Source organism: Protopterus annectens, chromosome 3.part0 (genome assembly GCF_019279795.1).
Source record: "Protopterus annectens isolate FY-2018-M chromosome 3.part0, PAN1.0, whole genome shotgun sequence".
Taxonomy (NCBI): domain Eukaryota; kingdom Metazoa; phylum Chordata; order Ceratodontiformes; family Protopteridae; genus Protopterus; species Protopterus annectens.
The window spans coordinates 225,524,277-225,551,776 of record NC_056731.1 but is presented as its reverse complement, the minus strand read 5'-3'; the positions used below and the strand labels follow the sequence as shown (position 1 = coordinate 225,551,776).

Below are 27,500 nucleotides of genomic sequence, written 5' to 3'. Positions count from 1 at the left end.
ATGGTTCATAGTTACCAGAACAAACACAGCAAAATATCACTAACACAGCAGTTATCCATTCTCTGGTTGGAAATCAACAACACCACTACACATGCACCACTCCCTACTGCTCTAGACACGGCCCGTATTTTGGCTCACTCCAAGTATATTCAGACGTCCCAAGCTTATAGTCCTGGGACACACGTTCATATAATGGTCAGGGTGTTCAATTAATCTTCTGGTTTTTGGCTTGTCTGAATGGTGAGTGGGACTGCCCTGTACCTGTTTGAAAGTCAGACTTAGTACGTGGACAAAGTTAGTTCCACTGTTAGCATTCTACTTGTGGTTGGAGATGCAGGAGGTTTGCTCATCTCTGGGCAGCTTGATATGACAGCAGTAAATACTATGGGGGGGTTCCGCTGCTGTTTCCCTTCACATTTGTTACAACTGCTTTATTGTGACCATATTCATTCTTCATGGATATGTATATAAATATATATATATATATATATATATATATATATATATATATCTGTCTGTCTGTACATACACATGCATATACACCTACATGCTTATTTACATTTCCCATACTGTTGATAGATGGCCACTTATCATCACGCATACCCGCTTACGTCTGCTTTAAAGCGCCTTAATCACCCTATATCCGACTGCCATTATTCTGGGCATCATATAAAATAAGCAGCCCTTGCAAGGCTTGGACCCAGGAACAGGAACACCATAGTCACTGGTTTTACCACTAAACCATCCATGATACATTCTGTATGGATGGTAATTTAGGCTATATGACTTTACTACAGGCATTCCACAGTGCTGGCAACAAATGTGATGGTTGGTGTACATATGTATAGTACATGTTACTGTTCATATATTTCTGAGAGGCATATGTATACATTTGCAAGTATACATAATTATGAATAGGACACATACTCGACAACTACTTATATGCATGTATGTGTGATGTGTAGCTATGCGAATATAAGTATGTACATTTATAGATATATAACTACATATCTGGAGTTATACATGGCCATATATATGAACAACCGCATACCGGAGGTACCTGTACCGTTTGTATGCAGGGGTTGTGTGCATCATTACGACAAGGAAACTGGACAGGGTATACAATTTGTGGAAATGTACTATTTGGAAGATGGCTATGGGGAAGCTTCATGGGGACATGTGAAAGGTATATATTCCTGATAATGCACGTGGGGAGATGTGCATCACGGTCAGGTGTTTAATCCTGGGTCATAGGTTCTGCAGGACCGGGTGGAGGCTGAGCAGGGTTGTGAACAAGTACTGCTAATCTGACGTGCCTGGATGTCAACGGGGGTGGACATCGTGCTATGCCATAAAGTCTAATCTTGAGAACAGATACTTATCCCATGAGGAATTTCCAAAAATTGTGGACGACGAACCCCATTCTTCTTGCTATTCGAAAATGTGGTAGGGTTATGCATGCATGGGATACCTAGTTTGCAAGCCTGAGTCTGCCTAGGGTGAGACTACCTACTAGATGTGGGTAGGGGGCACTATGTGTAGATATGGCTGCGCCAAGCTACCAGCCCGAGTACAAGTTGTTTTGGTGGATGTTCAGCAAGGGGGGGGGGGTGCTGTGGAGGGGTTGATTGGTATTCAATGATGTACCTAGGTGTGTTGGGGTTGGATGGCCCAGTTCAGGCCAGACCATTATGTGGGTGTGAGCCGGTAACGTTTCTGTACATGTGTATCGCACATTTTACTGTTCATATGTTTGTGGGATTGTGTTCTGCAGTATGGCCTGTCAGGGTGTATTGTGGATGTGAATGTATGTTCTTTGGTTTCCTTTCTGATTCACCCACTGCTCCCTCGTACACCTCCAGTTCACCTATTGTACATCCGACCCAGTCTCCCCTTGGCGAATTATTACATTACCCGTCACCCCCCCATATTCCACATATCTCTTCTCTGGTTGATAGCCCATGGCACAGACAGCAGTACACATTGCGTACTCTACATATCTCTGGTACCAATATGGTTGTGAGGACAACCCTAGCATATTTGATCTTCCACATGCTGTACTTCACGCACATAGGTACACGCAAATATTATCTTTCATGACATGGTAGGTAGACCCGGTAATATTCATTCATCTTTGGGCTGTCCAGATAAGGACAACTTGGACCACGAATGGGCAGATATTGAGCGAATGCTCTGACCATTGGTAGGGTTTCCACCTTTTCAAATGGCCAAAGTGGGGCATTTCCAGGACACACCAGATTTTACAGGCCGACACATACCCACAGTCAGTATAAAGGATAGAACTTTACTTTTTTGCCTAACTAAAAGCTTATTCTTGTAGCAGTTTAGTTGCTTATTCTGTTTCTTGTAACATTTAGGTATTTTAGATACAAAAATAACTATTTTATCCAAGTATTACATAAAATATGGGACATAATTATGTCCAACAATCTCAGGACAATTGCCATTTTTAATATTTTTGGTAAGGACACAACTGCCCAGAGAGGGACTGTCCCTCACAAAGTGGGACAGGTGGTAACCCTAACCATTGGGCTAGGCTTAGCAAAGGGCAGCGGTGAGCAAACACGCTGCGTTTCGCTTCCACTTGGTATAACAATCAACACTACAATGAAATATGGGCACAGGGTTTTAAATGTCATTTGTTCGAAGGATGGGGGCTCAATATTCAGCTACATGCCTGTGTGTTAACTTTTTATTTTGGTGTTCACGGAACTGTCTTGTATGCTTTGTATACATTTCAGTATCCACTGATACTGACGGGAGTGATTACTATTAGTGGCAGGCTGTACTAGTCAGCATTTTAGGTTGCATGTCTGCAGCCGACATGTTCACGCCTCCGTGCAGCTCTTAGACACGCCCCCTGCACTCACTCACATTTCCTGTGCACGTGGACATTGCGGCAGCGCACCTTCATTAATATGCATATGGTGCTGCTGCGCCATCTCTACGCCGCACGGCTGGTGCAAGGCTAACGCCGTCCTTACGCCGAGCTTCATGAATCCCGGGGATTGACATATATGTGTATGCATCAAATGCATTACAGTATGACAATCTACAAAGCTCCATTATACTTTGTGTGAAGAATAGATATATGACTTATTCTTAGGAGAGGAAATGAAATATTCAAAACATACCTGTACTATGTTTACTTCACAGAAGAACTAAAACAAATATATGTTTATTCAGAAAAATTTTCATTTTTTATAATTTAATATATCACCCCATTATGAATGCATATTTATTTATTTTTATTATATTTTGCATTTGTTGACAGGGATAGTCTGAATGGGAAAAGCCCATTTTCAGTGGATGCCTAGGGAGAAAAGTAACAGATTCATTATCTTTACAACATTATACATAATTATATTTAGAAAAGTAGGCAAATGTTTGCATGCAATGAAAGTAAAATGCAGGAAATGAGATGAAAAGATACAGTATTCAGAAAGGAAGAAATCAGGTCATGTATGTGTGAGAAAATAGTAGAGGAGGAATAGAGAAAGAAGAGTTGAGTATAGAAAAAAAGAGAATAACATTAAAGAAATATTAGGTAAGGGATAATGCAGTTATATGAAGGAAGAAGTGAGAGAAATGAATGGTAGAGTTTTCTATGTACTAGGATAGCACCATTTATATTCAAGGTGGGTTTTTAGCATGTTGACATACTCCTGAGGTCTTGTGGATGGAGTTACATAATTTGGCAACAGGAACATTGTAAAGGGCATCGCCATATTGGTTATGCGATTTAGATAAATGCAAGAGTTTATGAGCTTGTGATAGCAGGTTTCTAATGAACGAGTCTTTAGGTACTAAAGCAGTTACAAAAGGGCAGGTGTATGGTATATATAGTATTTTATGTATGTTTTTATTTGGTTCAGGGTAAGTAGGTTATGGATTTCTAGCTAACTGTTGTTTCACAGAGGTGTGCAGTGATGGGCAAATCTGGCATCTTGTTATAGGTAATTTCTAGTTTATGAAGGTGAGTTTTGGGGATGTTTGTTAGAATGCAGGATAGTAAAGTAGAGAGGGAAAAAGCCTGGGCTGTGTTGAGCTGTGCAGTCTTAATTAGATACTTTTTAGATTTATACAGCATAACTGACTTTTTATTGGTTGTGGAAGTGACATAATCAGTATGTTAATCAAGAAATAGTTTATAGTAAAAAAATACTTGTAGAAGTTTGGCCTGAGTAAAACATATATACAATGAGATGGAACAGCATGCCTGTGCTTATATTTACACCTACAGTCTCAAACTAGTACAGCTTATAAGGGGCTACAGTATCATGATTTCCTGAAATTATACCAGACACAAGGAGGCCTACATAGCCACTTGATTGCTGGGTTTTATTCCATTTCCTTCACAACAAATACAACCACAACTGTTCTGTTTAATAAACTTATTAAATATCAGAAACAGGATCTGCATTATGCATATTAGTATCAGAAATGGCATATTTATTTCTGAAAAGGTGACATTTTTGTCATTTGAATGTTACAGCAATTCAGACTTGAAAAGTGCAAAATTAAACATGCACATTCAAGACAGTCATTTTGAAGCCTTTAAGTATAAAAGCTGGAAGCAACAGATTTAGTCTTTATTTGCTGATCTACGAAGAATAACACACTTGACCAGATTTATCCTATTCATTATTCAGTATTCAGCATACTTTTCCCCAGAAGTTCTCATTCTAAAAGAAGGATGTATACTCATAGACTTGTGTTTATTATGTCACCCTTTGTCTGTATAATAGGTTCATAGGTTAGTACTAAGCTAACTCCCCTTGCGAGCCATTTTAAGCCTAGCCAATTATCCCTTGTGATACTCAAACCCTGCACCTTGTGTTTGTAAGGCAAACACCTTAACCATGAGCTTATCTCCTGACCCTGGCAGTCTGCCCCATTGCCATCTGCAAGCACCCTTCTACAAATTAACAACATGTAGACCTGGCACCCCTACTGCTCATAAATAATACAGAAGGATAAACTTTCTCAGCTTACAGGGATTCCAATGCCAAGACTGCTGGAAGAACCACTTACCTGCGGGGGAAAACAGGGAAGGTATCTATTATCCATCAAGGACAGTCTTCACTACAGATCAACATATATCTGCACCTGTTATAACCAGTCTGACAAAGGGAGATACTGCCAGCTCAGCTATCTGGAATTTTGTAAATATATGTCATTAGTGAATATCAACATGATCTATATAAAATGCTTGTGTTACAAACGTATTAGAACTGTATGTCGTGTATATCAAACTACATAGGTTTGTATAGACATTTGTGTTGAGAAGATATTTTATAAAGTGCTTGTGCTTAAAATGTAGCCACAATGTGCCCTGCTGGAAGAGAACAGAAATGTACATATACTATTGTAACTGTTTAAATGTATATATTTTAACAGTAGAAACTGGAATATAGGAGGTTAACTTCAGTCCAGCAAAACTTCAGCAAAATAACTGAAATTAAATTACTTTATGGCAAGACCATAAAAATGTTATCTTTCAGTTTCCGTGCAGCAACAGGCACAATGTCTATAATAGGGAGCTTTCTCTATTGTGTTTAAGGTGAAATAATTATTAGTTTTGAAATGTGAAGGAATGCAATTATTTTATGACTTCTACCATATGCCTAAGATGTAAGGTCTATGTATTTTTACAGGTAGATGTAAATGCTACCAGCTGCCATCGATGGTTGTTTTGGGCCTGAGACTAGAAGCTAGATGACAAGAAATTATGTAATTCTGCAAGCTAGGCCAGCTGTATTTGAGATATTGATCTGAGAGGTCACTTAGAGAGACACAGCATTCTGTATTCTGTTTTGGACCTGACACAACAAGATCCATTCACCGCAGGTCTTCCTTACTCTGATGAAGTAAGTTTCTAGGGAACAGTACAATTCTTGGATATAGTAAGGAATATAGCAAAGCTTAGTTTAGATATTTTTCTTTATTTATTTGAAACTATCCTGCAATGTTGTTTTAAATATTCCCTGTGATTTTGAACTTTGATGTCACTGAGAATATATACTATTTTCTTGTTTTTTTATTATTTATTATTTATTATTAAATATATTTAAACTTTTCATTGTGGCTGATCTGTGCAAAGATATTTAAGTACTGAGAGTACTTGAATATTTATTTGGTGACAATGTATAGGCCAGTCCTACACAGTAATATTGGACACACTTTGTTAAGGGCCTTAAAGTATCTGATAAGGAGTTGGCTGGTGGCAGTAATAACTACCTTATAATCTAGGCAAAAGGGGGCATAGCTAGTAAACCTGTGCCAGCTTTTCCAAGGTGTGAGTGTGTGTGTGTGTGTGTGTGTGTGTGTGTGTGTGTGTGTGTGTGTGTGTGTGTGTGTGTGTGTGTATAAATCAAACCTCAAAGACTGTGCATGTCAGCTACTTGGGTAGGGACACAAAGCACTGGCTGGACAGAGAGGGTGCTGGAGGTCTTGGCTTGGCCACTCAGCTGAGATCTCAACTCTATAGCTGTGCCAGTGGGAAATCTTATTGGGGCTCTGGAGAAAGAGGGAGAAACCAGACCTGGACTGACTGTGGTCTTTGTGTGCTCTTAAGGGAAATTGCACTTGAAGAAGAAAGCTGTATCTGGAAATACTGTGTGTGTGCTTTTCATCCTCCCAATGTACTTCTCCCACTGGTGCCAGTTGTGAGGATTGAGGCTCCTTGATTACTGTTCCACTGGTGAGGCATCACGACCTGCATTAAGGATTCTCATGTTGTTACTATAGATCAATCGATATGGTAAGATGGCATCTGTTATATACAATATTAAGAATGCTCCTTTATGGGTAATATGGTTGCACTGAATTACAAGCTGAGAAGCTCTCACCCTGGAAGAAGGAGACAGATAGTCAGATTAGCAGTAGAAAGAAGGCTTAGTGCTAAGGAAAAACAAGCTAAAAGTCCTATTCCAAAGCCACAAACAGAGAAGATTGCCTGAGGCTGGAGTACAGACCCCAGGGCAACTGCAGCCAAACCCTGCCAAGATCAGACAAGGCAAGGATGGAATGAATCGACAATTACAGAAGCAAGAAAGAGTGCAGCCTAGACCAGTGGCAGAAGCCACCCAACCAGCCTGGACCAGTGGCAGAAGCCACGCAATAACACTAATGTGCCCTTTAGCAATCTGCACCTAATAATAAACTACAAAGCAATTTCAGCATCAAATCTTTCTGGGGTAGAATCACCCCAGAAGATGCCACTTCCTGCGGAGAAGGTCCCACACATTTCTTCAGGTTACCATTTTCATCACAGAATGAGCTAAAGTAGGACTTAATCAGAGACAGGATCCCTTATTTAAGAAAAAAATACTCCCTTCCCAGTCCTGAAACAATGAGAAGCTTGGAGGATGTGGGACCACTAAATGTTGAATTACCCCTGGAAGAACTCCCATGCCACAAGACCAATGCCCCCCTAGTTAACAAACATGCCAGCTGCACCATAAAATCAACATTCCAGAAGGGATGAGCTCAACAAGAAGGGGTGGGCAGCCTACATCAAAAAGGCCCATCAAAATGTTGGCAGTGTGTTCTTAACCCTTCTCTTATCTGCCACCTCCTGAATAGGAAAAGACTCAGCAAAATGCACCCATAATCATAGGATGCCTAACACTAGCTGACCAGTTAAGTGTAGGGTACTGGTCAATCATCTGGAATATTACTTACACTTGGGCAAAAGCAGAAGCTTTACTGTGGCTCCAAAGTTCTCTGTTGGATACCAGTTAGATGATGCAGACCACAAACTGGACAGGAGGCAAAGGATTATCCTGTCTTCTTTCAGAAGGAATGAATAAGGCAGATCAGATCCTGAGGTGGATGGTGTTATCGACCTTTTCCTGACACCACCTGGGTCCACAGGGCTTCATCTAAGCCCTCAGAAAAACACTTGTTGTGGAACACCTGGAGAGAAGACTTTGATATTTGGCTGTGTGCCAGCACTAAAATGTTATTCCTACAGGTAAAGTATTGTATCCCTGTCACCAGGTCCCCTTCAAGCACTGAATCTTTCATTCCTGGGCCTCTGACCCTGGCATGGGCTCACCCTGCAACCCCACTCAATCTGAGCAGACCTATCCAATTTGTATGAGTGAATGCTCTTTGAGAAAAAGCCTCAGTTAGTATCCCAAGTCGATATATAGATGAATCAAAGGGCTATTACTATAACCAAGCTAGGTAGACAAAGAGACAAAACAATTAGACAAGGGAGCAGCTGCATAATTATGCACCCTTGGTTGATGACATGGTCATCCTGGGACTCAAAAGCCACAGAAATAGAAAAACAGAGCAGACCCAAACCAGTTGGGCATGACCCACCCATAGTCTGTTAACCAGGAAATGTACATCTTAGAGGCAACTGCTTCAGCTAATCTTCCAAACTTCATCTCAGGAGAAATTCTGTCCCATATACTAAGCATAAAAAGAAATCTTCACTATGGTACTCCCGCTGAGAAGCTTTTTTCTGTCATTCTTCTCAAATTAAGAACCTTCACTATAGAAAAACAGGCAGAATATAAACAATGGAACTTTTTACTGCTGATAACAAGGATCAAGATCTTAAACAAATGTGCAGCTTCATGTGTGTACATACATTTTTGACATCAGGAATTTGCATGAAAAAAAAACATATTGAATGCCAACTGGTGGAACTGATAAACCTAGCCAGTGGACTCATTAAGGAGGGTCCCTAATACTAAAACTAATAATACAAATGTATTGCCTTGCTAATTTTCGAAGAAAATATGAAGCAATTACAAGGACATGAGCCTTTATAGGGTCAAGTTCAAGTAGAACATTAACTCATCAGCCGCAGCATTTCAACCAGATTGATTTACAGAACCTCTGTATGTATTAGTTTTGTTATGGTTGATTAATGTTAAAGTTATCAAACACAAATATACTGTGTTGTTATCACATCTAAATACATTACATATTTCTGTATAACGTTATCAAATATTTAAAATGTTGTAGAAGAAAATGGTATAAAACACAAAAATCTGCATAAAAATTTTAGCTACAGCTGTTCTACTTCCTTTACAACTGGAAGTACAATCTAATAATATTTTCACCTGAATGCTTTAGGATCACTTTGCAATAATATCAGTAGAATACATGGAAATATTTTGGGGGAACACCACATTACACATGGAGCAACAACCAAAAAATGATTAGTAATAGGGACACAGTCTCAATAAAAATGTTTGAGAGTAAATGGGTAATGGTATACATCCTACCATAGTTTGATACACTTCAATGGTGCTTACCAGTTTGAGTCCATCACTGCTGAAGCTGTCTATAGAAGGCTTTTTCTCAAACAGTGCAAAAAGGTGTGCAGCAGCTGATTTGGCCTTGGCATAGTCAGGAGCAAAGGAAAGTGTCTGCCCAAGTTCCATGGCACCAAATGCAACAGTACTAAATACTCTGTAAAGACAAAGCCATATGTTATTACCTTCACTAGCACCTTGCAAAGATCAGGAAAAAAAATAAAAAAAAAAAAGTTATGTAATTACCATAATGTTCCATCTATGTTGTCTCTTTTTATTCCCCCTAGACTGATGGGTTTGGATCCAAGGCATCGGATCCGACTCTGCTAATGTAAAAGCCCGTGGCAATCCAGAACTTTCAAGCTTCTCCCTTATCCACAATTCATCCTCCCCATTACTTCAGATTTTGTTTGCAAGCAATAAAGAAAGACAATTTACAATGTTATACGTATATGTGTATAATTTAGATAAAAGAGAGAGAAGAAAGAGGTAATGCCACATCTGGAGCTGGTTTTGTTGGAAAGATATAACCAAACTGTTATATCCCCTGACTCTTCTAGAATAATCCTAAAAAAGTTTGGAGGTTGGTTAGAGGGGAGTTGAGGGGGAATAAAAATAGACAACACAGATGGAATGTTATGGTAAGTACATAACTTTTTTATCTGATGTTAATTTTCATTCCATTCTCAACTGATGGGACACAGTCCCCAGCTACTTAAAACCCTGAGTAGATTCAAAGAAGGATATTTCTGAGCACCACTGTGCCAAAAGATGCCCTACCTCTGGACACCAGATCCAGCTTGTAATGAGAGATAAAAGTGTGAGGAGAAGCCTAAGTTGCTGCTGAACATATATCATCCATGGAAGTTCTTGAGTGGAAAACTGAAGAGATAGCTACAGCTCTGGTACAATGAGCCCATACTTTGTAAGGCAAAGTCCTTCCTGACTTGTTATAAATAAAAGAAATACAGTTAGTAAGCCATTTAGCTAAGGTGACTTTAGATACAGGTGAGTCCAAAGTCAGCAAAGGATACAAACAACTGATCAGTCCTTCTGATATATTTTGTTATATGAAGATAGAAATGCATCTGTCTGTGCACATCTAGCAAATGTAACAAGTATTCTCCTTTGTTGGAATAGTTTGGGCAGAAGACTGGTAGATTAATACATTGATTGATATTGATGTGATACCACCTTGGGCAAAAAAGAAGCACTGGTTCATAAGGACACTCTATCCTTATGGAAAATGAGATACGGAGGTTTCACCGACAATGCCCGAATTTCCAAAATTCATCTGGCAGAAATAATGGCAACTAGAAACAAGGTCTTCCAAGACCAAAATTTAAGGTCACAATCATGAGCAGACTTAAAGCATGGTAGGATCAAGGACTGCAGTACCAGCCTGAGATCCCACGGTGGCATGACATCTTTAAAAGGGGGTTTAAGAAAAACTGTGCCTCACAAAACAGGCTTTACATAGTTTATGAGAGGCTAGTGAACGGCCATCAAATCGACTGTGGAAATTAGAAACTGCTGCCAGCTGGACTCTTACTATTAAACAACTGGCCCCTTGGTTGAATAGTAGCATCAAGAACTCCAGCACATGACTAATTGGGGCCGAGAAAGGGTCTACTTGCTTTTGAAGAACACAGTGTACAAATCTTTTCCACTTACTAGCATAATGTTTCCTAGTGGATGGCTTAGGGGAAGATAACATGATGTGATGAACAGGGGAAGACAGCATCAATTGTCTGGCTATTATTTGAACTGGAGACACCAAGCTTTCAGCTTGAGGTTCGGAAGGTCCAGATATCTTATGCTCATTGGGTGAGACAGGAGGTCAGGAGCTAGATCCAAAATCCAGGGTTGGTGAACTAAATGAGGCCACAGGAAGGGAAGCCAAATCTGTCAAGGCAAAAAGGGGGCAATAAGATGACTTTGGTCTTCAACCTAGCAGGCCTCTGAAAGAACTTCAGCATTAGGGGAATTGGGGGATATACATAAAGTAATCCGGGAGACCAATTGTGGAGAAAAGCATCCCTCAGTAACTCCTCTTATGAGGGGATTATGGCCAAAATACTTGCTGCACTTGTTCAGGGGAGATGCAAACAGAATACAGCAAGACTGGCCCCATTTGTGGAAAATTTGTTCCGTCACTTTCCAGTTGAAGGACCACTCATGAGGTAACAGTATGCACCTGCTCAGCTTGTCTGCTAGCATGTTGGATTAACCCAGAATATGCACTGGCAAGAGAAAATGGTGGGAAGATATTGCCAATTGTCACACCCTTAGTGCTTCTCGACATGGGGGTACAATCTGGTTCCTCCTTGTTTGCTGATGCACCAAACCACTGACTGACTGAATTGCAATTGCTCCTGAGAGGAGAGTATCCTGAAAGGCCTGCAACTCAAAAAACACTGCTCTCAACTCCAGTATGTTGATATGCAAATTGGCCTCTACAGGGGACCACGTGCCTTGGACTATCTTTCCTAGGTAATGCCCCCTCCAACCCTAGTTGGGAAGTGTCCATGGTAACTATGGCCTTGGGCTGCAAGGGTACAAATGAAAGGCCCTGTAGTAGTTGTTCTGACTGGCTCCACCATATCAGGCTTTTTCTTGCATTAGTTGGTAATTCATATTTGAGTGGGCAAGGGTAGTTGAAGTATTGACCAATGAGATGCCAACATCCACTGAAGAATCCTCATGTTCATAGGTTCATAGGCTGATACTAGGCTATTGGCCCTAGGGCCTATACAAGTCTAGCCATAACAATTCCCTGGCTATTTCTTCCCACAATATTTACTTCCCTGGACCCCTGTCTAGCAGGGTGATTCACGTGATCCCAGGGGTGAATTTCATATCTCCCATCTAATCATCAAGGTTCCTTTTGAAGAGGGCCAAAGAGGCACTCTGCTTGATATATATGTGCAGTCTATTCCAGAGGCTGGGGAGTCTCTGGGTCAGGAAACTAGCCCTCCAGCATGTTTTGTTCATTGTGAAGACAAGGTTTAGATCCCTGGAGCATGTGACTCTGAGGGATTGGGATTTCTTTAAGTGTAGCATGTCCAACAGCTCTGGGGTTGACATGGCCTTATATGTTAAGCAGAGATCACCTCTGAGTAGACGATATGCGAAAGAGTACAGCTGGAGTTTTTTTAGATGGTCAGCATAGGGCATCTGCTTTAGGCCTGTGATTCTTTTAGTGAGGTATTTCTGCGGCCTTTCCAGTTGTTGCAGATGTCTTGAGAGGTACATACCAAACAGGGAATTGCATTCTATAATGAGTCTAATGACCAATGAGCACAGTGAGACAATGACCTCCTTTTTTTCTGGATGAAAAGCCCTTAGTGATGAGGTGTGCCACATAGAAGGATCTCCTGACTATTGTGGCTATGTAGTTATCAAAGGTGAGACCACTGTCCACCTGTGTCCCTAGGTCTCTTATCACACTTTTGGTGTTTAGTGTACTGCCACCTATGTGGTAATTCATGGGTACATGTTTTTTTCCCAAAGGGGATAATTATACATGTCTTGGCATTGAGCTTGAGCCCATGGCTCTGGCACCAAGTAAGGCCCTTTTGTAGAATATCCACATAATTTGGGGATTCAATAATGGCTCCCAGTTTGCAGTCATCTGTGAACTTTATTAGCCAGAGTCCCTTAGTGTTGGCCTATATGTCAGAGAAGTAGATGCCAAACAAGAGCAGTCCCAGGACTGAACCCTGAGGTACTCCACTAGTCACTTCTCTGGAGATGGATTTGGGATCTGCTACTTTTATAATGTGGGTTCTGTCAGTAAGCCAGTTGACAACCCATCGAGTGACATAGGGATTAATGCCCAGCTTAGTAAGTTTATCTATGATTCCAGAGTGGAGGATGGTGTCGAAGGCCTTGATGAGGTCCAGATAGGCTGTATGGACCACCCTACCTTCGTCCACAGCTCTGGAGACTGATTTGAAGAAGTCAATCAGGTTCTGGAGACAAGATCAGCCCTTCACGAACCCAAACTGGGTGGGGTCCAGTTTTTCAAGGTTGCCAATGTCTTTGTTTATAAGTTTCATGATAATGTGTTCCATGGCCTTGCAGATTAGGCTCATCAGGTAGCTCCCAGGATCCAAGGTGGATCCCCGCTTGTGGAGTGGGATAACTGTAGCTGTGCACCACTCAGTGGGCACGAAGCCTGAGGTGAGGCTATGATTAAACACGACACTTAGGCGAGGTGCCATTTCATTTTGTAGTTCATGTAGTATACAGCCCATAATGTCATTTGGTCCCATGGATGCTGTATTCTTAGCTTTGGAGAGTGTGGTTTTTACCTGTGTGGCAGTTATTACCGGAAGTTGGCAATCTTTAGCTATTGAGATGGGCCTTTTAGGGGGTGAGAGGGGGATGAAGTTGGCACTGAATCGAACTGCCAGGATATTGGCAATATCCTTGGGATCAGTATATTTAATGCCATTGTGTTATAGAGCAGATCTGAGCATTATCATTTAGATTCTTGGCATAGCTATAGAATGGCTTGTGTTTGTCTTTGGAATCTTTGGCAATTTTATTTTCATAACTAGCTTTGGAGGATTTTATGAGGGATCTCAGCTTCTTACTGAGGCTGGTAAGGGAGTTTTTTGCATTCTGGGATTTTCCTCTTTTCTGCAACAGTTTCTTCCTTTTGTTGTAAAGTTTGTTTATAGCACGAGGCCACCAGATTGGCTTCCTTTTTTTTGGAGGAGAGCATCTTGGTTCAATTTAGATGGCACGCTTCATGCATGAGTGGATGTGCTCGTACAGTACCTTAGTGTAGGATTCAGCAGTCGAACTTTCAGTTCCCATCTGCATGGGTGTCATGAAGTTTGTCACTTCTGACTTGAGTAGCATGAAGTTGGCTTTGGAGAAGTTTTTTTTACGAAGGTTTCCTTACTGGTGGGTGGGGGAGGGATGTGGATGTCAAGGGTGATTAGCTTATGGTCAGACCTGACCAAAGAGGGGGTGACCATAGGTGTGGAGCATCAATTTCCCATGTTGGTAATGACCAGGTCTAGGATATTGGAGCCCCTGGTGAGACTATGAATTAGTCGATGCAGGGCATTGGAATTCATGAATTCCAAGAACCGCTGGATAAAGATGTTGGCACATGAGTAGTTTTCCCAGTTAATAGCAGGGTAGTTGAAATCACCCAGTATTAGGTTGTTTGGTTGTATCGTAATATTTTCCAGTATGTTTAGACAGGTGTAGTGAGAACCTTGGGGCATGGTGGGGGATCTGTAGCAAGCTACAATTTGGATTGCAGTCTTACTTAGTATTAGTTGCACCTGGAGAATTTCAGACGCATTGTGTTGGGGTACGATCTGGTTCCTCCTTGTTTGTTGTAACCTGTCTAGCAGAACAAGGGTTATTGCTGCCACCACTGATCCTAGAGCTTGCAGAACTAGGTGAGCCGAGATTGTGGTACTGCAAAGTATCTTCTTGACTTGTCACCTTAAAGTCTGAACTCCAGAAAGGTGTAAAGAGGCTACTGTTGATGTTGTGTCACGTAGCACTAATATGAATTCTAGAATTTGAGTTGGCTCTAGATTTGACTTCTTGAAATTTATGGTTATTCCTAACCTTGTACATGCACGGATGACTTCTCTTGCCATGATGAATTGATGCCTGGTCAGATATGTAATGAGCCAGCCTTCTAAGTGTGAAAACACAAGGAATCCTTGCAGTTTCAAGTGAGCTGCTACCACTGCCATACATTTAGTGAACACTCTGGGGGCTGTGGTTAGACCAAACGGCAGTGCTCTGAACTGATAATGACTGGCTTCTAGATAGAAGAACAAGAATCTCCTTGATTGCCTGTTTATTTTTATATTATAGTACACATCCTGGAGATCTGCTGAGCACATCCAGTCATTTTTTTCCAAAAACAGAAGAATGGACTGAACCATGACTATCCAGAACTTTGGCTTTTGAACAAATCTATTCAGGCTGCTGAGATCCAGAATTGGTCTCCAGTTTCCTGTTTCTTTGGCACTAAAAAGAATCTTAAGTAAGTTCCGGATCCTTTCTGATCGGGGGGGGGGACCTCTTGGATGAACCTTTTGTTTAGCAGCTTTTGTATTTGATTGGCTGCTTGATCCCTCTTACTGGGTGTAACATCAGGGAATTTCCTGGAATCTGGAAGAAGAAGGGAAAATGGAATTATATATCCTTTGGATATGATCCTCTGCACCCAAGTATCTTTTGTTATCTCTAGCCAGGCTGTCTGGTGCAGGGACAAATGACCCCTGATTGCCTCTAGAGGGAGACAATCAGGCCTACATTCAAGAGCGCTGGAAGGGTTTGCCAAAGAATAGTTCCTTGGACCGTTGATGTTGCAGGCCTCTTCTGCCATGAAGGTGGCATCTTCCACTTGAATTTCCCCCTCAGCCTCTGGGTGAAGACCCTCCATGTATGTCCTGTGATGATCCTTGTGATTTCTTGAACCACATCTTTTCACCACCTCAATGATTCCTCAGATAGGATCTTTCGGGGTGGAAAAATGCATACCCACAGCAAAAAGTGTCTTTCCATCTTTCTCACACCTGGACAACATATCTTTCACTTTGGGGCCAAAAAGAGAGGTGCTGTCAAAAGCAGCATTAACAAACGTGGGCTTAAAGGTTATGCCCACACCCACTGTCCTTGAGGTTCCTTCTGCCACATTAGAAATAAGCCTCATGGATGAGTTTGATATTGATTGTAGGGTCACCAAGTGTGAGGTGACAGAATTCTTCACTTCCTCAGACATAGTTCCTTTGAGGGTATCTGAGAGTTCCTTAATCAGATCCCTCTGTAGTCTGGTGAAATGTGCTAAATAGTTCATAGACCTCAAAGCAATAGTTCAGAGACCTCAAGGCACAGGTCCATGAAGTGTAGACACACTTCCCAAACCTGTCCATCGACTGTAACTCCTTGTCGGGGGGATGAACAGAGGAACTTTTGTCGGCTGGTTCCTTTCTGGTGGCTGCCGCTATGACCATGACATCGACAAAGCGCCGTTGGACCAGAACTATTTGTCTTCTGGAGGGGGTCATAATTTTATCAGGCTTCCTACAAATGGGCACAGTGGTGTCAGGTTCCTTCCATGCCCGCCATGAGACCAATTTGAGGAGCTCATTGGCAGGCAGAATCACCCAAAAGGTAGATAGGCTGGTACCAAATGCCTCCAGGAACACAAATTCCTCTGAAGAAGTGTTGCTGGGCTTCCAACCACCTCTCTGTTTCAGGATTTCAAGGATGCCTCTGAATGAGACATCCACAGAAGGTGACTGTGGGGACCCTTCTCCCTCCTAAAAATCTGTGTCTTCGGTAACAGATTATGGAGAATTAAGATGCTTCCTCTTGCATTTCCTCTACTGAGGGACTTCCTCAGTGGGATTGATAATCTGAGGATGTATCAGAAGAGGTGAAAACACCCAGCTGGGTGTCCTGGGGTTTTGGTACCAGCTGTCCCTGTGGGACGGGTAGCTGAGGCTCCTGACGTAGAGATGGGAGTGATGTAGATGCAGGATCTGAGGGGACAGGACCCATCTGGGTCATGGTAGTTGACAGGGCACTCTCCAAAGCCCTAAAGGATGACCTTCCCAGAGCGGGCAAGGAACCTGGTTCTGAGAGAAGGGCTTTCTAATGCTTGGTCTCTGAGACGGAGGTCGGAGCCAAACTAACCCTTGCAGAAGCTCTGAAATGTAGAGATGGCTTCAAAGACACTGGAATCAACTGAAACACCATGGATCTGACAGGGTAGAATTGGTCTGAGAGCTCTCCAGATCCAATAGCACAGAAAAATCTCAGAGCAAGCTTTGGATCCGAGGATACAATGATCTTTAGATCTGAAGAAGACAGGCCTGGGCAACTCAGATCTAAGGGTTCCAAAACCACTAAGGGTGTCAGAGGAAGAAGAGTTAGAGGTGGTGTTGTAGATAAATGGACTTCCTGACCCAAAAGGGTAGCAGCGGAAGTAGCAACTGGATGGCTCTGCACCAACAGAATCTGTTTCACTACTCTCTCCACATCTTCCACAGTGAGGCTTCTAGAAGAGCAACAGGACTGTTTGGAAAGTGAATCTGGTCTATAAAGGAAAACAGAAGGTACTCTTCATGGGGCTGGGTCTACAGATGGGGAGTACCTTGTCCTAGGGTGTACATCCTGTAGTCTTGGCAGATCCAATAGGCTTCAGATCCAAAGAAACAGTCCAATCCAATGACAGACTTTTTGTCTTTTTCTGATCAAAGGAGATTGAATCCGAGAGTCTAATTTACTTCTTCTTCTTAGATGGATCCAAGGAAACTGTAGGTTTCAAAGAAGGTCTTTTCAAAGTTTTCTCTGACATCTTTGAAGAAACAGAAGAAGAGCTCAGACAGGAGTGTGGCAATTTTTTAGAGGTTTCTCCAACTATGACATCACCAAAACAAGAAGGGGATAACCCCTTTAAAATCAATTTTTTTTTGTGTTCCACTACTGCTCAAGGTTGAACATATGACATATTGCACAGCTCTCTTGCAGGAGGCAATAAACACAGAGAGTGTATGAGTCAGAGAGGGAGATCTTCTGGCCACACTTCCCACACTTTTTAAAACCCACAGGGGCTTATTTTTCAGCCATCGTTCACCACTGGAAGAGAAAAACAAACAGCCACTACTAACTACTTCAAGCCCAACAATCACGATAACCAGATTTAAAGAGCATATAGACAGAAAAAGATTTTTTTTAAATAGGAAGAGAAAAAATGAGAGAGGACACCCTACAAAGGTAGTAAAGAACTATGATAATATGTAGAAGGGTGAAGGGAGAGAAAAAGGTAGAAAAAGATACTAACAATAGTATCAAGAGTATGCCACTACATGAAAGGAAAAAGGATTAAAGAAGAATATCACTTTAAATACAGAAAAAACAAGTACTAAAACTCGAAAGAGAAATCACATCTTTCACCTAATGGCAGCAAATGAGATCTGAGGTAATGAGGGAATGGTGATTGTGGGTAAGGGAGAAGGTCAAAAGTTTCAAATTGCCACAAGCTTTTACAGCAGACAAGTTGAATCCAATGTCTTGGATCTGAACCCATCAGTCAAGAATTAAATGCAAACTGACAACATCAGCTCAGTTTGTTTAGAAATTGGCTATCCCTTTTTATTTTTATTGTGACACAAAAAATGTTTTTTTCTTAAATCTTTTAGTTATTGCCAGAAATAAACTGACTAGTCTGTGTACATCTAAGCAATGAATAATTATTTCTCCCTTATTTGTAAGGATTGGGATAGAAAGCAGGGTGATTAACTGTTTGGATAAGGGTAAATACTTGGCATAAAGGAAGGGTTGGTTCTTAGACTCACTCTACATTTGTGAAAGAGTAGGAAAACTTGAAATCCCACAACTGCCTGTAATTCAGAAACCTTCCTAGTAGACATTAAGGCTACCAACAAAATAGTCTTCCAGCGTAAGAATTTAAAAGAAGAGTTGGTTGCCAGTTTAAATGGAGTATCTGTTAACCTTTGTAAAACACAATTTAAATCCCAGGGGAAGCCACCTTTTTCTCTTTTGATCTAATAAACACTACTCCCTTAAGAAACTATCTGGCCTGAAAAAGAGACAATAAAGGAGGATCCAATGGCAGACAGGCAGAAATGGCTGACAGATATACCTTTATTAAAGTGTACACTAAGCTATAGTTAAGCAGTTCACACAGGAGTGAAAAAATTGGGGAGCCTCTGCTTGATATGGGTCCTGTACTTTGTTTTGGCAAGAAAGAAAAAATGTATTCCATTTAGATAAATTTTCAAGTAGGATATACTCTGGCCTCTATACATACCTATAGCACATCCTGAACATAAAGATGCTTAAAAGAAATAAAAAAATACATCAACCAAACTGTTAGATTTAGGTTTGAATATCTGCAGGCATCAGTGAGCCATTGTCCCGTGCAGGCCATTCCACCATTTGAGGTAATCTCAGATGAATGACCTTAGTCACCTGCATTATAAGGGAGATCCAGTACTGTCTGTGCCAAAAGGGGTTCACCAACAGCATATTTGAATCGTCATTCCTTTTCATGTAAAGAACTTTGGAAATGTGAAGGAAGGGATTGAAATGCACACAGAAAAAGCACATGTCTTCCTGCAGCAGAACAGTTTTAGTTGTCTGTTGTGTCTGAAGGCAAACATCTATTTGAGGGATTCTCCACTGGTTAATGATTTAAAAAAGACCTGTCAGTGAAGCATCCATTAGTGAGGCTGTGTCATGGATCTGCTCATGAAGTTTAGTACAGTATTCTGCTCTGAAGGAATGTTTGGTACCTTGAGGAAAATATTGTTTTGACTCATTAAGTCCTAGGATATCATGGAAAGCCTACAAATGGCTTACAGTATTGCCCCCCCCCCATTTGTTCATGTACCACATCAAAGTGATGTTGTCTGTCACTACCTGTAGCATGCTTTGAGTCCAAAACTGGTGTAGAGCTTTGATGTCATTGATAAGAGTCATAATTTCTTTCAGACTAACATGTTTTTCTGTCTCTGTTGGGGTAACTAAATTCCATGTACATCGATCCCTTGAGAAAAGGTTCCTGTGCTGTGGTTCCCACATGCACTGTAACGTGATGCCTTGGGAGAAGGGTCCCCCAACAAGGTCCAAAGCATCTGTGACCATAATATGATAATGGCTAGCAAGATAGAATGGCATTCTCACATTGGATAGGACTTGTCTGGTCCACCAAAGTAATTTCTTCTTTACAAAATGGAGAACTGGGATTGTCTAAGTGAGAGGATAGTAGTGTTGAGTTCATAATGACTTAAGGTAAAAATGGATCTTCCTCATCTGAAATCTTGCATGAGGAATTATCATAATGGATGAGGTCATGAAACCAAGGGCCCAGAGGAATTCTCTTGCTGAAGTCATTTGTTTGGAAATAGAGATGATAGGCCTGTATCATTTTTAGTGAGAGAAAGGCAGTTATTAGGGATGTGCTCAGGATACATCACAGGAATACAACTCAGCCAACAGGCTGCAGCGGTGTCTTTTTTAGGTTCGGTGTAAAGCCAAGATGGTGAAGATTTTTTAAAGCCTATGGTTGTTAAAGCTTTCTGAGTGAATGGAGTTGGTATCAGACAGTCATTTAGGCAAGCATCTGTTAAATCTAAAGTTGCAAACAAGGCATGTAGCGAAAGAAGAGGGAATAAAGTTTGAAGCATTAACATTCTGAATCTTGGAACATGCATGAAGGTGTTTAGTCTGAGAAGATCTAGTATGGCTCTCCAGCTGCCATCTTTTCTGGGTACCAGTAAAAGGTCTTGAATAAAAACACTTTTTTCACTAATCTACAGGACCTGGTTCTATGTCTCCATGAAGAAGTTGCTTTGAAGGTATTGGAGGGATGATGTGTTTTTGTTCTTTGGGAATCTGTGGTATTCCTGAGTGAGCAGGAAAAGATACCTACTTATTTTATTTATTTTTATTAATTTATTTGAAGTTTTTTAACCAGGAAAGTCCATTGGGCCTAGATGAGCCCTTTTTCAATGGAGGCCCGGGGAGAAAAGCTCAAAAATACATACATACAAAAATAACACCAATACATGCAAAAGATAATGCAGTATATTACAAAAACAAACTCAGCAGTAGTTAATACATAATATAATACAAATTGACAGAGGCATTAGATCATAAGGAGCAATACATTTGGATACAGTAGTAGCAATGAGATATAAGGTAGAACTGAACTATAATGTGAGAGTGAACTATGAGGTGAAGAATATGCATGGCATATTGGGTGACAGGCAGATGCCTACACAGGCTAGGATGTGAAAGGGGAAGAAGATGAAGGGTGAGAACAGTAGATGTGAGATAACGGAGAAATTAGAGAAAGGACTGAAGGACAAGAGAGTGGGAGTGGGAGAAGGAGTAGTAGGTTGGATTTTAGAAAGGGTGAGAGCAGGAGCACTCATATGTAGGAGAGATATGAATGGAACAAGGTCTTAAAAGAGGAAAGATTTTGTGCTATTCAGAGGTGGGGAGGAAGTGAGTTCCATTTTCATGCTAGGGAGAAAGATAAAAGAAGTTGCCCCTGGGTACACGATGGTTTGTAGACTTCAAGGAGATTTTGATTACTGGATCTGATGGTTCGATGAGGAAGATGCATGGTAAGGACGGAGAAGAGGGAGGGGCACTGGGATGGGTTGAAAATGAGTTTATGAGCAGTGGTTAGATGGATGTAAGAGAGGTAATTAGGGAGTTAAAGCCAGTTCAGGGAGTGTAAGGATTTGCAGTGGCGGGAGGAAGACTTTGAGCTGGTAGCAAATTTGAAGATTTTACTGTAACAGGATGCCAGTTTAGCTCCATACATGAGGGAGGGAAGGAGGTATGTGGTAAAGAGGGTAAGCTTGGTTGCAGAAGTGAGGTAGTGTTTATCACGATAAAGCATTCCAAGTTTCTGGTGAGTTTTTTGGATGTTGGTTTGAAGGTGAATGTCAAATTTTAGTTATTGATCAGTAAGGACACCTAGAAGCTTAGTTTGAGAGACTATTTCAACAGGACTTTTATTTTGGCTTAGTATAGAGAAAGAGTTTATGTCTATTTTGGTGTTTTTAGAAGGAGTAAAGATCATAAGTTTGGTTTTGGATGCATTAAGAGCTAAGTGATTATTTGCTTGAGTTTTGGAAGGGATTCAGCAGAGCAGATAATGGTTGAGTCATCTGTATATTGGACATGTTTGATGTTGGGGATGCAGTGAAGGGAATCATTAATGAAGATACTAAATAGAAGACAGCCCAGGGTAGAACCTCGTGGGATGCCGGTCAGGGTGTCCAGGTAGAAGGATGTTCAGTTGCTGCATCTGACGGCCTGCTGTCAGCCAGAGAGGTAATTGGAGAACCAATTTAGGGAGGAGGAAGAGAGATTAAGATGAGAGTGCTTGGATAATAGTAGGCTATAGGAAGCAGTATCAAAGGCCTTAGAAAGGTCTAAGAAAGGGGATGATACGATATTGCTGGAATGGCGGTCACTGTTAATATTTTCAAGAATGGAAAGTAGGGCTGTGATGGTACTATGTCCTGGTCTGAATCCATGTTGTGTTAGGGTTAGCAAGTGGTTATCTAAAAGGTGGGGTAAAAGTTGAAGGTGGATACTTTTTCAAGAATTTTAGAGACGGGACAGAATGGCTATGGGGCAGAAATTAAAGATGTCAGTGTTATTGCCTCCTTTGTGTAGGGGAATGATAAACGCTTTTTTCCAGAGGAAGGGACCGTAAGATTCTTGGATGGAATGATTGATTAGTATGCAGATGGGGAGAGCTATGCAATCAGCAGACAGTTTAAGGAAGTTAGCAGGAAGGTTGTCTGGGGTGTTGGACCATGATTTTAGTTTTTGGAGGTGATTTTCTATAGTGATGACAGGGATGGGCTTGAGGGAAAACAGAGGGGGTGAAAAGTATTTGTGGCAGACATATGATGGTTGTGAGAAAGAGAATTGGAAGGAGTGGCAGGGTTTTGAGGGAAGGATATGGCAAGTTTGGCTATTGAGTCTATGAAGAAAGAGTTACATTTGGAGGCTATGATATGGTCTGGGGAGCTGGGGTCAAGACAGGGATTGTCTTTCTAGCCAGGGCTAAGAAGGGCAGAGATACTGTTCCAGAATTTTTTGGGATTGGATTTGTGATTATTTTGGAGCTTGGAGTAGTCTTTGTGGTCAGAAGCGATTTGGTTTTTAACTTTATTACAAAGTTGTTTATATTTAGTGAGGGAGTTGGGAGTCTTATGTTTTTGGTGGTGTTTCCATGATTTATCATGGGTATGCATAAGGGTTAATGTTTCTTTGGAGAGCCAAGTGGCAGTTTTGAAAGGAGTGTGGTGTATGAAGGCATGCAGGTGATCACTGAGGGAATCGGACAAAGTGCCACTATCAGAGATGTTATTGGGATGGGAGACTAATATCCAGTCCAGAATACTTCCTAAAGAAATGTCTTTATTTGGTCTAGTAGGAGAGTTAACTAATTTAGAGAAGTTATATAGGTTAATATTCTGGGAGGCGGTGGATGATTGAATAGAAGTCCAGTTAATGTTAACATCTCCTAATATGATAGTTTCATTTGAAATATTAGCCAAGAACCAAGAGAGGATATCCTCAAGAATGGGGACGTTATTTCCAGGTGGAATGTACACAGTAGCAATAGCTATGCTTTTGTGGTTTTTGATTTTTAGAAGAGTTATGATTATTTCAGCTATTCTGAATTTGGGTATGTGGTTGGTATAAAGAGTAACTGTTAGAGAGGAGAAATAAAACAGGGCTACTCCACCTCCTTTCTTTTGAGGTCTGTCATTTCTTATGAGTCTATAGTTGGGTGGGGTGATTTTAGAGTCTTTCAGATGTGGTTTTAGCCATGTTTCAGAGGTTGATACTATGTCAGGGTTGTTATGAGAAAGCCAAGCATGAAAGCTGGGTATTTTGTTACACAGGCTTTGGGAGTTAATAGTGGTGAAGAGAAGAGATTTGTGAGAAGAGGGTGTAAGGATTGGAGTTAATGTGTGGTCTCTGACTGACAGAAGGTCCAGGGTTAGGGTGAATTCACCTGAAAGAAGGATAGAGATTAGCTCGAGGAGATGGGATTGCATTTTTGAGCATTACTAGAGCTGGGTTGTAGTGGAAGAAAGCATATGGGAAAGGGATTTTAAGGGCAGGGATATGTATATGAGGAGGTGAAGAGCTTTAGGTGAAAGAGGAGAGAGTTGTTGGTTTGATAGAGATGGGGTGATAAGTAGGAAGTTTAGGAGGGTTCATTTTTGTAGTGTATAGAGGTTGTGTGGAAGGGTGGGGGATAGGAGGAGTCAGGGAGATAGGAAAGGTGGAGTAGGAGGGAGAAGGAGAAGGGAAGAAGTACGAGACGTGCAGGTATGGTGTGCATGACTGTTGTAGTGTGATATAGAAAACTAAAGTGGTATGTAATGTTGGGAAGATAGAGATGTTTGATCAGGGGAGGGAGCTTGATAGTTGAGATGAGGGAGAAAGAATGAATGAGTGAGATGGGGAGGGGTGGATGATAGAGATGGGGGAGGTGTGTGGTATTATATGCTGTGAATGGTGGCGGAGTGGTGGTGGTAGATAATGAGAGTGTGGGTGGAGAGTGATATGACAGGCCTGTTGTGGCGTGGGAATGGTGTAGTGGATATAATGCTAGAGGTAGTGGGGGTGTGTGGGAAATGGAGGCAGGGTAGGGAGTGGAGTGAGCCAGAAGGGCAAACAGAGTGGGCAGAGCCAAACAGGAGGAATGTATGACAAAAATCTCAACAAAAAATTATCAGTGAAAAATTTATACAGGTAACCTAAACTGATTATAACGCAAGCGTTATGGTTGGGCTGAGAGTTATTGGGTTGAGGTTAATAGTGATGGAAAAAATACACTTCAGAAGGGATTAAAAGTTCTCACAGAATAGAAGCATGGGCAGAACAGGGAAGCGGGGCAGTAAAGCAGTTTGTTGCAGCAAGTTGGAAAACGTGGTGTGCGCGGCCATCTATCTGTTGTAAAGTTGCTATTTGAAAAAACCCAAAAACTATTAGCAGGGAGGAAAGCTACTGGTGGGGAAAAGTTGGGGGTAGGAGAGCTTCTTTAATACTGCTGGTGTGCATGCTGCTTGAGTCAACTAAAACAGTATTATTAGATAAAAAACAGCAAGGAGCAGGAGCTTCACATAAACTCAGACAGTAGAGGGAATGGATGATGAATCCTGAGGAGGCTTGCAAAACTTCAGGTGCACATCCAAGGTAGAAGTACCAGTTGGGTCCTGAGGAGGCTTGCAAAACTTCAGGTGCACATCCAAGGTGGAAGTACCAGTTGGGCCAGTGAATAGCTGGTTATGGAGGGAGTACGCACGGTAAAGAACTCAAGCAATCTGTAATGTAGAGAAAAAAAAAGTTAAAAAGAAGTACAGCAGAAAGCAAGTAGCTGAGCAGAGAAAGAAAAACACTAGGGTGATTGAAAAATAAAGTAACTATCAATACCAATATAATCTTAGTGTTTTGCAATCAGGTTAAGCCATTCAGTGAGGTAATCACAGTACAATATGAATGGCGATACACTCTAAACATATGAAGCAAGATTGGCAGGCAAAATACTGTAACCCACATCCACCAGTAATTATAGTAGGTAGATAATAACAATTACACAATGCACTGTTGGAATGGCACAATCTAATACAACTAACAAATGGACACTTATTTGAGGGATTAATACAAAATATACAATATACATGTGATTGAACTAGAGCTAAATAAAACTCTCAGTCAAACAATCAATCTGATTTCTACTCCTTGCCATATACACTGTGGGAACGTGGCAAATAGTGTTGCAACAAAGTAAATAGGTTTGATGCTCTTGTTAATCAAACACTAGCAAATTCTTATGGTATTGCAAGAAACTTCCATAACAGTGTGAAAGCAAGGCATAACAGTAAGTAATGGATGGTAACACAGCGTGCATTATCGCAAGAAGCGATGCCGAGGTGAAACAACACACTAAAGGGAAGAATCCTTCCACTCTGTGGTAGGCTGAAATGCTTTATGCACAAAAGATGGGGAGCTGCAAGTATTTGTTATAGATAGACGATGGATGTTATAATACAGATGGACAGACTGCAATCATTTTCAGAAGGATAGACATGCACTAACAGGCATACAGGGCACTATTTACATTCGCCTGTGAAGGGCAGTGATACAAACAGCTGATATACTGAGTAAGGATAAGGTTAGGACTCTGAGAGTGGATTATCACTACTATTTAACAAGTAGTAGAGAGTAGGACTCCACACCATGAGCGTTATGGTCTCCAACTGTTAATACAGGGAAGGATATGCAGGAACAGTATGCTATGGGATGCTCGTAAAAGAGCATTTAGTGTATAGCACAAAAATATGGGGAGCAGTAAAAGAGTGAGTTGGGATCACTAGTAGCATTAAAGAGTAGGGAAGATGGAGTCAGTACCTAAGACCCACTACTAGCGTTCACCACAGCGGTAAGTGATTCCAGACTTTAAAGAGTAAGTATATTGCAATTAGACTAGATAGGTCAGTATATCTGTGAGTGTGATGGAAATTAACAAGAAAAATACAAACAGATAGCATCAGAAATACAACATCACATTAATAGTTCCCTGATATATATATATATATATATAGTAGATACATGGAAACTAGCCTGGACTTAATGGCTGGGTCGTGCCATTGGGCACACATGCAGTTAACAAGCACAATGCATCACAGGTAAGAGCAAAAGACAAATCAAAACCATCAACAATTACATAGTATATGTAACATTGGCATAGGATCTGGTCCGGTCTTAATTGTTAAAACTTACCGACGGGCACATGAGCAGTCGCAGGCAGTACTTCCAGGGGCTAGGGGTAATTTAAAAATGGTGCCAAAGGGAAAATCTTGAGATACAGAGTTAGGGAGAGGAAGTCAGTGTAGAGGGGTAGGGAACTGTGAGGAATGAGTGGAGGTGGGGATTCATGAGGAAAGAGTGGAGGTGGGGCAATGTCTGATGAGATACAGAGCCAAACAGGAGGAATGTAAGAGACAAAAATCTCAACAAAAAATATCAGTGAAAAAGCAATTTGTACAGGTAGCCTAAAGTGAGTATAACACAAGGGTTATGGTTGGACTGAGAGTTATTGGGGTGAGGTTAATAGTGACAGGAAAAATACACTTCTACTAGAATATGTAACCATTTTTATCACATGTAGACCATAACAGTCTGTTGTGACAAATTCTCAAAATGGAAGGGAAATAGAGTATTTTCCAGCAAGTTTCTGAAGTAGGACAGGATGGGAGTGGGAAAGGGGGATAAAAGGTTATGTCTCCTCATAACAGTGCAAAAGCAGAAATGTTATGGTGTGCTTAGCTACTTGTGTAGCTGAACAAAGCATGTCCAAAGATTATTCTTAACATCAGTTGTAGGAATGCAAGGAATAGTTTGCCTATATGGCCCAAAAAGCTTGAGGGTCTTTTGTAATGGAGGTTTGATAGTTAATTTTTCTGAAACATAAAGTGGCAGAGATATGGACTTTTTTTACCATATCTAATTAAAGCACTACTGTCTTTGTTATTAGGAACAGGATTGGATGTAGGAAAAGTCCTAGTTCCTTTGTATAAATCATGTGAAATGACAGCTGGATTAGGCATGGCATCTTATAAAGATATTTTG

The 27,500-nt window shown here is 41.1% G+C and overlaps 1 protein-coding gene across 1 annotated transcript in view; it reads right to left on the bottom strand.

The window, feature by feature from the left end:
* Positions 1 to 27,500, bottom strand: part of LOC122796810 (ATP-dependent translocase ABCB1-like) — a 1,504,949-nt gene that overhangs the window by 153,436 nt on the left and 1,324,013 nt on the right. Inside the window, exon 23 of the mRNA XM_044065546.1 lies at positions 9,303 to 9,459. Within this exon, the coding sequence (XP_043921481.1) occupies positions 9,303 to 9,459 (157 nt within the window). The remainder of the gene's footprint in view (positions 1 to 9,302; positions 9,460 to 27,500) is intronic.